The sequence below is a fragment of the Anolis carolinensis genome, chromosome 3 (assembly GCF_035594765.1).
Source record: "Anolis carolinensis isolate JA03-04 chromosome 3, rAnoCar3.1.pri, whole genome shotgun sequence".
Lineage (NCBI taxonomy): Eukaryota > Metazoa > Chordata > Lepidosauria > Squamata > Dactyloidae > Anolis > Anolis carolinensis.
The window spans coordinates 126,676,210-126,688,909 of record NC_085843.1 but is presented as its reverse complement, the minus strand read 5'-3'; the positions used below and the strand labels follow the sequence as shown (position 1 = coordinate 126,688,909).

Genomic DNA, 12,700 nt, shown 5'->3' with positions numbered 1-12,700 from the left:
ACCTGTGGCAAAGGGGGAGGAGCCTATGGAACTCGGGGTGTTTAGAAAATTGTCAACGGCAGAAAAAGACCGTAGAAGGCAATTGGGATTGTGTTTATATTGCGGGACTGCTGGGCATTTCGCTAGGAATTGTAATGTTAAGCCTTCTCAGCTTTCGGGAAAAGGTCAGCCCTAGTGCGACGTGAGTCCAACGCATTAGGGCTTATAAAGCAGTCACTTGAGGGGAAGAAACATGTTTTTGTACCCATTTCCTTATCTGTTGGGGGAAAAGAACTTGCTTCAACTCTGGCACTGCTGGACTCAGGGGCTACGGTCTCGTATGTGGATGTTGGGTTTGCGAAGAAGCATGGGCTTCCTACAGTACGTAAAGCATGCGATATATGGGTGGAAGGAGCGGACGGGAAACTACTGGAGTCTGGGGTGGTTAATCGTGAGACCTCAGCAATAACGTGGGAGGTACAAGGAGTAACTGGAAAGTTTGTATGGGACATTAAACGGTTACCAAGATACAATGTAATCCTGGGAATGGATTGGTTAACCTTAGTAAATCCTCAAGTGGATTGGGTGAAGCGTACTATAGCTTTTAAAAGGCAGGAATGTTTTGCTTTAAATCCTTCTCAGATTGACATGGAGGGAGTGCCTGCTGAATATAGGGAATTTCAAGATGTGTTTTGTAAAAAGGAAGCGGATAAGTTGCCGCCTCATAGACCATATGATTGTGCGATTAGATTAATAGAGGGGGCTAAGTTACCAGCAGGAAGGTTGTACGCTTTAACGGTACCAGAAAGACAAGCCTTGAGGGAATTTCTTGACGAGAACCTAGCTAAAGGGTTTATTCGCCCATCTAGCTCTCCAACTGCTGCACCTGTGTTCTTTGTAGCTAAGAAGACAGGGGAGCTTAGACTAGTATGTGACTATCGGGTTCTTAACAAGCACACCATTCGTGATAGATATCCGCTACCTTTGATTTCGGAATTACTGTCGAGAGTGCAAGGGGCTAAGATCTTTACCAAGCTTGACCTACGGGGGGCGTATAACTTGATTAGAATACGGGAAGGTGACGAATGGAAGACGGCATTTAACACGTGTTTCGGATGTCACGAGTTCCGTGTAATGCCTTTCGGATTATGCAATGCACCTGCTGTCTTTCAAAGATTCATAAATGATGTATTTAGAGATTTAATTGATCAATTTGTAGTGGTTTATTTGGACGATATATTAATTTTCTCTAAGGATGAAAAGGAACACCAGCAGCATGTGAAGCAGGTACTACACCGTCTACGGGGTAATGGGCTTTTTGCTAAGGCTTCCAAATGTGTTTTTCGCGTGTCTGAAGTTGAGTTCCTGGGACATGTAGTTTCGGGAAAGGAATTAAAAATGGACCCGCACAAAGTTGACGCAGTCAACTCGTGGCAAGAACTCAAGTCTAAGAAAGATGTACAGCGATTCTTGCAATTTGCTAATTACTACAGAGAGTTTATCCCAAACTTTGCCAAACTCACTGTACCTTTAACGCAACTCTTGCGTAAGAAACAACCGTTTGTGTGGGGACGGGAGGCTCACGATGCGTTTCTACAGTTGAAGTCTAGTTTACAGGCTGATAATATACTAATCCATCCAGACATTGATAGACCATTCATAGTAGAAGCAGACGCTTCTAGTTATGCGTTGGGGGCTGTATTATCTCAAAGGGATTCATCAGGGACTTTGCGTCCCTGTGGATTTTACTCCAGACAACTAACACCTTTTGAACAAAATTACACCATCTGGGAAAAGGAATTGTTGGCTATTAAGGTGGCTTTTGAGGTGTGGCGGCACTGGTTAGAGGGCGCACGTCATCAAATTGTGGTCAGATCTGACCACAAGAATTTAGAACATTTACAAACTGCCAAGAAATTGAATCAACGTCAGATTCGATGGGCCTTGTTTTTCTCTAGGTTCAACTTTAAGGTTCAGTTTGTGGAAGGGAAAGTAAACTTGCGGGCGGATGCATTATCTCGTAAGCCTGAGTTTAAAACTTACGAGCAGACAGTGTGTCAGACAATTTTGCCTACTGCCTCTTTATGCGTGGTAGAAAACGAGGCTGGTTTACACGCTCAAATCCTAGAGGCTCAGAAGGACGATAACTGGACTCAAGAGCAACTCATGTTACTTTCGGTAGGGACTCGTACTGTGCTGCCTCATTTACAAGACCAGGAAGGGGTATTGGTACGTAATGGACAGGTTTATGTACCGGCGGGTGCACTCAGGTTGGAAGTCATTAGGGCACATCATGATGAACCGTTGGCTGGGCATTTTGGCAGGTTTAAGACCGTACAACTCATTACCAGGAACTATTGGTGGCCTAAAATGCGACAGGACATTCTCCGTTTTTGTGATAGCTGCGCAGTATGTCAGCAGAGTAAGACGCCTGTCGGGCGCCCTAGGGGTTTATTATCTTCCTTGCCTGTTCCTGAGAGACCATGGCAGATTATTTCCATGGATTTCATTTCTGACTTGCCTAGGTCTGGGGGTTATACATGTATTTGGGTGGTGGTGGATCTATTTTCTAAAATGGCTCATTTTATACCATGTTCAACAATTCCAGCGGCTCCTACATTGGCTTTACTATTTACCAAACATATTTTCCATTTGCATGGGGCTCCTGAGGTTATTATCTCTGACAGAGCTCCTCAATTTGTGTCTCGTTTTTGGAGGCACTTCCATGAGTGTTTGGGAACCAAATTGAATGTCTCCTCTGCTTTTCATCCACAAACGGATGGTCAGTCTGAGAGAGTTAATGGGTTGTTGGAGCAGTATTTACGTTGTTTCTGTCTGGAACAACCGAGTGCTTGGGTAAAATGGCTGTCGGTGGCTGAATTCGCCTATAATAACGCTGTACATACGTCTAGTCAACACACACCATTTCAATTAACTTATGGCTTCCATCCGCGGGGAGGGGTGGCGCCGTCAACCAATGTGGTTTCCTCTGATCCGGTGTACCGTTCCTCTGAAATGGCTGCTTTACATGATGTTGCTCGTCGGTTGTTATTAGAAGCTAAGGCAGCGCAGAAGACTCAAGCCGACCGCCATAGACAAGCCGGGAAAGAGTTGGAAGAATGGGATCTGGTTTGGTTATCCTCTAAATATATTAAACATACTGGGGGAAAGTTTGCGCAACGGTATTTGGGACCTTTTCCTATTGCTAAAAAGATTTCTTCTGTGGCATTTAGATTGCGCTTGCCATCTTCTTTTAAGATCCACCCTGTTTTTCACCGTTCGTTGTTGAAGTTAGATACTTCTGGGCGCCGTAACACTTTAGCCGAGGAGATCACTGCTGTGTCTCCACCTTTGGAGGAGGAGGCCTTTGTGAGAGGGGATAGTGTTATGGTTGAGCCTTATGGCTCCGATACTGGGAGACGAGGTCGTAAGACTCCTCGAGAGTCAGACTCTCTTGAGGAGTGCGAAAGGAAACGGCTCCGAGACTTATTTGCAGAACGAACAGACGAAGACTCCTTTGAGGGTTTTACCGAGGGAATGGAGGAAGAGATGGTTAGCTCAGAGGAGGATGACATGGAATGGACTCGTGTGAGGGAGAATTTGGGTGTCACCGGCAATGATAGCATGGGAGGCGACTGGCGGGTTGCAGGATCGGACCCGTGGACGGGCTGGAGGGATGGAACGGGATCCACAGCTGGGGATGCTGTGGGGTGTAGTCAAAGGTGTTTTAGCTCTGATGAGGATGATGATGATGAGGCACCTGGAATTAGGATAGCAGCTGATAGTGATGAGGAGTTATGAACTGGCATAAAATGGGGTTTAGAATCAATGGCTAATTGCGTTGGGCAAGGTAATCTGGACGAACGCTTGGGCTCTTGTTGGGGAATTTCCTGAAGACGGGTGTGATTCGTTTGCTGAATACCTTGGACCTCCGTCGTCTTTTTGACGGACATTAATTGCCTACTCTGGATTGACGCTGGACTGACTGACTGACTACGACCTCGGACTATCCCTTCTGTGGCTATCGGTGGAACTGGTGAACTAAAGACGTCTGTACCTGGCTTTCGACCTTGGACCGGATTGGGACCCTGCTGACCGCTGCTACCCTGATTGATGTGTCTGGACCCGGAGTTCGCTCGTTGCACGGAGGAGTAACAACTTAGTTACTCAATCGTAGCTTTTGAGTAGCAGAGAGGAATCTGCTGCGTTATTTGTGTTTCATTGAATCTTTGTTTACCAACTTTTGTTTGTTTAAAGTGCCAGGCTGAAGTAAGCATTTTTGATTTAACCCGGATTAAACTCCTGTTTAATCCGGTTTATCTTTTGAACCGTTTTTTAGTACCAGCTGAGTCTTTTTGTATCTTTTCACATTGAAGGCAAGTGTTTGCCTAGCCCTTTGTTTCTTACGGGCATTTTTGGTTCTGTAACTTTAATAAACTGTGTTGAACCTTATTTGGTGGCGTTCTGTCTGTGACAGACTTCTACAACTTATCAAGTTGTCAATAAATAAAACCTAATATACAAAAGAACAAAAGAAATCCAGCAATCAAATATGAAAATAATGCAACTTTTTATGACATTTGTATTCCATCATTCTTCCAACACAGAATTCAGGGAATTGGTTAGAAAAAAGCTTCCTTGGTTTCACTAAGGCTCCTGCATTATATAGCCTCAGACCTTGCCTTGAGAATAAACTTACATCCTACTTCAAAACATCAGAGGCCAATCCAGTATAGAACATGAGCACCAATCATACATTCAACCGTTTTGTATGACATAGTAAAGCCTCATCTCCTCTCATCTTATCAATGTGAATACAATGGAATACACACAAGACATACAGGAAGATCATGTAGGAAATGTGAACCCTCTAGTGTCTTCTTGCATGTTGAAAATACTTTATTTTTATCCTTCCCTACCCCCAGTGTAGGAAGCCCATAGCTATAAAATAGTTATCTAGCAACACCTCTACAGATAGAGATCATCACAGGAATATTCACTTTCTTTCAGCAGACAAGGTTTCTATTATGAAACAGTAACCAACTTTAATATTTAGGATTTTCTTTAGAAAAAAGCTATATAGAATCACAGAGATGCACATAATCCTTTACTGCCATTACATTGTAATGTAATCCTTTTACTTCATAAGGCTCCTGTAATTAAAAAAAATACGTTCAGGCAGTTAGGGAAAGGAACTTTCCAAAAGTTTAATGGGTTTTTCATGTTAAAGGTACCAAAAAACATATGCAGACAAGTTATGATAATTTTTGTGCACCTGTAACATCCACACATTTGTTTACAAAACTGCCACTTTTATTTTTAACTCTGTTATGAGCCTCAGGGGGACACAAAGATTTTAAAATATAAATTAGCATGCTAGATAAAAGGCTAGCAATAAATCAAATGCACTCAAATGTGAAATGAAATAAAATCCAAGAGATTAAGAGATGAAATTTTAACCTGATTATAAAAGCAGAGTACAAATAGCCATGAAGTAAAAGGATTTTGAAGGCTGACTTTGTGAGCTCTGGTTAGAAAGAATGTGAGATACTGCAGATACACATATACAGTTAGATTTTGTGAGGACAGAGAAAACAGATTACCTTGAGGGTGCATCTACAATGTAGAATGAATGAAGCTTGACACCATTTTAACTGCCATGGCCCAATGCTATGGAATCATGACAGCTGGCTTTTACAGGGTCCTTAGCCTTCTTTGTCAATGATTGCTGGTGCCTCAACAAACTACAAATCCTTGGATTCCACAGCATGTAGACTGGACAGTTAACGTGGTGTCAAACTGCATTAATTATACAGTGTATGTGCAAAATAAGGCTCAGTACAGATACATGGAAACACTCAGTGTCCCCAAAATGTATATATCCTTAACAGCTTATAGTTGAGAAGGAATTATATTTTCTTTCCAAAAATGTATAAATACAAGAAGAACAGAAAAAATTATTGATCAAAATGTTGCAGTAGAAATACAGGCAGTCCCCAAGTTACGAACAAGATAGGTTTTGTAGTTTTGTTCTTAAGTTGAATTTGTATGTAAGTCGGAACAGGTACATTTTTAAGTGTAACTCTAGTAATATATATCCATATCTATATATACACACACACACACAGAGATACACACTTATATATAGCATAGGAAAGGGATAACACCCTGTGATGTTTGTTTTGATGTCTGTGCCCCTCTTCAGAAGACTCACCCCATTTTCTGTCCCTGTGAATGGAATCTGGAAAATGTGGCTTCTTGTGGAAACAAGGATTAGTTCTAAAGCTTTAGTGGAGATATCTGTTCCCCTTGATAACTCTTTTAGTAGTGGATTTCCCTTCCTAGGGGTAGATTTCTCTCATTTCCTGTGGTCTCACTCCTGTTTGTAACTATGAGTCATTTGTAAGTCAAATGTTCATAATTCAGGGACTGTCTGTATTGCTAGACTGGTATAGTTTTCTTTGTCATTCAAAACAGAACATAGAAGTTTAAAATAGTGTGCTTAAAAGAATGTTGTTTGATTCCCTTTTCAAAACATTATACTATGATGAGCTAGAATATTATCATAGAATCATAGAATAGTACAGTCCAGTCCAACCCCCTGCCAAGAAGCAGGAAATCGCATTCAAAGCACCCCCGACAGATGGCCATCCAGCCTCTGCTTAAAAGCCTCCAAAGAAGGAGCCTCCACCAGTCCGGGGCAGAGAGTTCCACTGCCGAATAGCCCTAACAGTGAGGAAATTCTTCCTGATGTTCAGGTGGAATCTCCTTTCCTGTAGTTTGAAGCCATTGTTCCGTGTCTTAGTCTGCAGGGCAGCAGAAAACAAGCTTGCTCCTTCCTCCCTATGACTTCCCTTCATGTATTTGTACATGGCTATCATGTCTCCTTTCAGCCTTCTCTTCTGCAGGCTAAACATGCCCAGTTCTTTAAGCCGCTCCTCATAGGGCATGTTCTCCAGACCCTTGATCATTTTAGTTGCCCTCCTCTGGACGCTTTCCAGCTTGTCAACATCTCCCTTCGACTGTGGTGCCCAGAATTGGACACAGGATTCCAGGTGTGGTCTGACCAAGGCAGAATAGAGGGGGAGCATAACTTCCCTGGATCTAGATGCTATACCCCTAAATATGCAGGCCAGAATCCCGTTGGCTTTTTTAGCAGCCGCATCACATTGTAGGCTCATATTTAACTTGTTGTCCACGAGGACTCCAAGATCTTTTTCACATGTACTGCTGTCAAGCCAGGAGTCCCCCATTGCATTCAATTTTTTCTGCTGAAGTGAAGTATCTTGCATTTGTCCCTGTTGAACTTCATTTTGTTAGTTTCGGCCCATCTCTCTAGTCTGTCAAGATGGTTTTGAATTCTGCTCCTGTCTTCTGGAGTGTTAGCTATCCCTCCCAGTTTGGTGTCATCTGCAAACTTGATGATCGTGCCTTCTAACCCTTTGTCTAAGTCGTTAATAAAGATGTTGAACAGAACCGGGCCCAGGACAGAACCCTGCGGCACTCCACTCGTCACTTCTTTCAAAGATGAAGATGATGCATTGGTGAGCACCCTTTGGGTTCGTTCACTTGGCCAATTACAAATCCACCTAACCATAGTTTTGTCTAGCCCACATTTTACTAGTTTGTTTGCCAGAAGGTCGTGGGGGACTTTGTCAAAGGCCTTACTGAAATCCAGGTAGGCTACATCCACAGCGTTCCCTGTACCAACGCAAATCATAACTCTATCGAAAAAAGAGATCAGATTAGTCTGGCGTGACTTGTTTTTGGTAAATCCATGATTTACCAAATGAGATACAGTGTTCCCTCACTACTTCACAGTTCACTTTTCGTCGATTCGCTGTTTCGCAGTTTTTCAATAAACTCTAAAAGACTATTATAAATCATAAAAAATTACAATTTACAGCCTAAGAAAGGGAGGAAGGAGAAGCCAAAGGAAGAGAAAGGGAGCCCAAGCGGCAACAGGAGGAGGAGGCAATTTATCTGAACTGCAATTTGTCAACACACGATTGGTTGATAAAAGACTTAAAATAGTGTATAACTACTAAAATAATTTTCACTTATTGCGGGTGGTCCTGGAACCTAACCCCCACGATAAGTGAGGGAACACTTGTACATTTAAAAACGCAAAAAAACTCAAACCTGTTCAGGCAAAACTCTGTCTTTTATATTCAGATCCTAGAAATTTTTGCAACTCTCACTTTTGTTACCAACTCTGCCTTCAAAATAAGAAACTGAAAAGGCTTCACCCTTAAGGTAACCTAGAAATAATTTTCAATTAAGTCCTCTGTAGGCTTTAATCCAGTTGATCACAAGATGTGGATGAGTCAAGAGACACTGAAAGGCCTGCCCTTGAGCAGTTCCCAGTGGCAGTTCACGATTAAGTACTTCTCTCCCAGGAAGCTCTGGGCCTTCTTTATACCTAGCATAGAACAGCAAAGTGCTGTGCTCCCTATGATTCACTGTATCTGAACATATAAAGATTTATTGGACCCCATGCAAACATATTCTTTCATTCCTTTCCTTCTGCCCAAATTCCTGGTCTGTTTTCTACATATAGGGAAACTGACCAGAGTCCTTCAACTTCTTCTAATCCTTTTGGCTAAATTCCCTATATTTCGGCCTCTTTGATTTTGAGTTATAGATCAGACAGGAGTTAGTGATGTTTCTATTAATTGTACATTAGTAGACCAACAAATGCTCTTCAGGCATGACCCTCTTTGGTCAAGAGGTTTAGAGTTTGTTCTTTGGCATCACATGGGAAGATCCTGACCTTCTGTATGAACTCAAATTCCCTAAAGATTTTAAACCCCTACCCCAACTCAGTTGTTCACCATGCTCGAAGAGACTCAAGATAGAGCCATGGGCAACCAGCGCTAGACAAAGTTTTCTATACATATATTAAATAGAAACAGGTTAAGCAAGTAATAGGGACAGCATTGAATCACATGTAGGATACTCCTGAATTATTCTTTCCTTTGCTTTGTAATAAAAGTGGGAACTACAGATGTTGCTGAACTGCAACTACCATCAGCCATAGTTGGGACCTGCAATTCAATAACATCTGGAGAGCAACACAATTCCCATCCATGTTTTAGCAGTTCAAAGTTAGGTCCCCATGCTACCCTCACCCTGGACCCCACTTTGAAGATTTGAATGGTTATATTATGGAAGAAGGAAACTATCCTATACACTCAGTCCATGAATTTTAGTAAAAAAAAATCAATGTAAAAAACCTGAGTCAACTTATCCATGGATCAATGAGTAGTAAACTTTCCCATTCTCTGAGTAGTGTCAAAAGTTGAGAATTTAGTCTCTCAAGAGAAGGTTTTTTTTAAAAAAAAACCCTCACAGGCCCTCCTCTCTCCATTTTCTGGCCTTTTTGAAATACCAGGGTGGGGAGACAGACCTCAACTGGCATTGATACTTTCCCCTCTCATATTCATGGGTCATGTCAAAATCCATCATTTTGTTCCCAAAATCTGCCCTCAACTTATAAACTATTAGTATATAAGCAATGAAATCAATTTTAGACTATGAGTATACAGGCAGTCCCCAAGTTATGAACAAGATAGATTGTGTATGTTTATTCTTAAGTTGAATTCGTATGTAAGTCGAAACAGGTACATTTTTAAGTGTAACTCCAGTCGAGAGAGAAGGGGGGGGGAGGAGGAAGCTTTAGTGGAGATATATTTCCCCATGATAACGCTTTCAGGAGTGAATTTCCCTTACAAGGAGTATATTTCTCTCACTTCCCGTTGTTTCACCCCCATTTGCAACTATAAGTTGTTTATAATTTGGGGACTGCCTGTATGCAGCAATACCTTTTTGATGCAGGGTATGGGAAGGAGAAATTAACTGAAGATTTATCTTGAATTATCTGTGTGTATTTGAGAATGAAAGTGGGAAAGTGCTATGCACAACTATGGTTGAGTGAGAAGGGGGAAGATGTTTTGGAGGACAGCAGGCTGATGTTCTGGGGGGGGGGGGGGGGAACCAAGTACCCATTAGTTATAAATACTGTAGGCCAAATGCATTTTCTGTACTTACATCACAGGACATATACACCAAAAATGGATTACACTGTCCCAAGGATTTCAAAATCTTTCCCTCTTACTGTTACCAGTGAACTTGACCTCTAGCTATGCATAGGGGCTGTACTTCATACAGGAAGTAAGGAACTCTGGAGCAGGAAGTTATTAAGCAAGGATGCATCTACACTGCACAATTAATGCAATCTGACACCACTTTAGCTGCCATGGCTCGATGCTTTGGATTCATGCATGTTGTGGTTACACAAGACCTCTGCCAAAGTGTGCTGGTGCCCCACCAAACTACAATTCCCAGGATCCCAAAGCATTAAGTCACGGCAGTTAAAGAATAGCCAAGCTGCATCAATTCTATGCTGCATCAGCAGTTCTCAACCTGTGGGTCCCCAGATGTTTTGGCCTTCAACTCTCAGAAATCCTAACAGCTGGTTTCGTTTTCCGTGTCAGGAGCGACTTGAGAATTTGCAAGGCGCTTCTGGTGTGAGCAAATAGGCTGCCTGCAAGGATGTTGCCCAGGAGACACCCAGATGTTTTACCATTCTGTGGGAGATTTCTCTCATGTCCCCGCATGGGAAGCTGGAGCTGATATACGGGAGCTCACCCCACTCCCCGGATTCAAACCGCCAACCTTTTGGACAGCAGTCCTGCAGGCACAAGGGTTAACCTATTGCGCCACCAGGGGCTCCCTAACAGCTGATAAACTGGCTGGGATTTCTCGGAGTTGTAGGCCACAGAGTTGTAAGCCAAAACACCTGGGGACCAACAGGTTGAGAACCACTGGTGCAGATTCACCCTAAGTCTTCATTTAAGGAAATGCTATCTCTAGCACTGAAAATTATCAGCCCTTTAGTTCACATTCTTCTTCCAGCTGTTCAATATTCAGAACAAGGTTCGTTCTGTTCTGTGAAGATGCCAGGAAATTACAAACCTGGTTAACTCCACCAGAGATAAATATATTTCCATAAACAACATGTCTCCCCTTCCCTCCCCCATAGGCATGCCCTAGGAAGAAAATGAAGCACATTTTTCCACAGCCCAGCTGCCCATTCTATTTTCTCCCTTTGCACATCTCCAATCTTTCCAGCCAAACCAAGACCAAGGGGCTGCTTTCTGCTGCTGCAGCCAGTGAAGGACAGGTAGAAGAAATGTTGTCGAAGGCTTTCATGGCCGGAATCACTGGATTGCTGTGAGTTTTCCGGGCTGTATGGCCATGTTCCAGGAGCAGTCTCTCTTGACGTTTCACCCACATCTATGGTAGGCATCCTCAGAGGTTGTGAGGTTTGTTGGAAACTAAGCAAGTGAGGTTTATATATCAGTGGAATGTCCATGGTGGGAGAAAAACTGTTGTCTGCTGGAAGTGTGAATGTTGCAATTGGCCACCTTGATTAGCATTTAATGGCCTTGCAGCTTCATTTGCCTCCCAACAAACAGAGTTTTTTCTCCCACCCTGGACCTTCCAGATATATAAACCCCACTTGCCTAGTTTCCAACAGACCTCACAATCTCTGAGGATGCCTGCCATAGATGTGGGCAAAACGTCAGGAGATAATGTTTCTGGAACATGGCCATACAGCCTGGAAAACTCACAACAACCCAGAAATGTTATCATTAGGGCCCCTTCCTCCCAGCTGAATAAAATCCCACATGTTCTGCTTTGAACTGAAATATATGGCAGTGTGGACTCAGATAACCCAGTTCAAACCAAATATTGTAGGATTTTCTGCCTTGATATTTAGGGTTATAGAGCAGTGTGAAAGGGCCCTAGGTCACTGTATCTCCCAACCTCTTCCTCTTCGCTAGGCCAGAACATGGAGGGAGGCTGTCCTAACTATCCTTAGTTTAAAACAATCCCACCCAGCGCACTCTCTCACCCACAGCAAATATTGCCTCAAGGACACCATCACAGCGATCGGAATAGCAGGATAGATAGATAATACAAGGAAGGGAAGGAAACAAGAAATCTTTCCAACAAGGGCACTAATTAATATTCCACTTCAGATTATTATGATTACAATAATAATAATCCAGGACACGCTGAAGGTCAACTCTTCTGAACTGCAGGGGGTTCTGCTTAGGACTGGATACATGAAAAACCCAATTACTGTGCAAGCCCTTAGGAGGGAGAGAGAGGCAGGATGGAAATGGATGTAATCAATGTTAGCCGGAGAGGGAGGGGCGGCGACCCTCAATTCAAGGGGAAGGGAGGTAGGCAAACACACTGAGCCGCTTGGCTTCTTGGGAATAGAGTGGGCTCTCCGCGGCACCTCCCTTGCAAGCCCCGCAGCTTCCCCTCCCCCCTGAAAGCCAAGCAGAGGGAGCCCAAAGGCGAGCAGAGCCTTCTCAGGAGGAGGGAGGCGAGGGCGCATGCGCGGCGGGGAAGACGACAGAAAGGCCGCCTGCCTGCCTCCTCACCTGCATCCCCGGCAGGCCCGGCTGCTGCACCGGGGAGTGGGCCATGAGGACGGCGGAAGACCCGCCGTCGCCGCCTCCTCTTCCTCCGCCACCGCTGCTGCTCCCGCTGCCTCTCCAGCGCCGTGGCCTTCGCTTGAGGAGGAGGAGGAAGGGGAGGAGGAGGAGGAATCACCTCAGCCCCATCGCCGCCGCCTCCCTCCCTCCCCCGCCCCCAGCAGCGCCCCACAGAGAGAGTGTGAGGGAAAGAGGTGGGCATGCGC

General features: G+C 43.8%; 1 protein-coding gene across 2 annotated transcripts in view; it reads right to left on the bottom strand.

Moving 5' to 3' along the window:
• Nucleotides 1-12,700, bottom strand: part of stk24 (serine/threonine kinase 24) — a 56,184-nt gene extending 43,484 nt beyond the window's left edge. Inside the window, exon 1 of one of the 2 annotated variants that reach the window (XM_008106935.3) lies at nt 12,441-12,700. In XM_008106935.3, coding sequence (XP_008105142.1) covers nt 12,441-12,485 — 45 coding nt within the window. In that variant the 5' untranslated portion in view covers nt 12,486-12,700. The remainder of the gene's footprint in view (nt 1-12,440) is intronic. The other variant, XM_008106933.3, reaches the window with a different exon arrangement.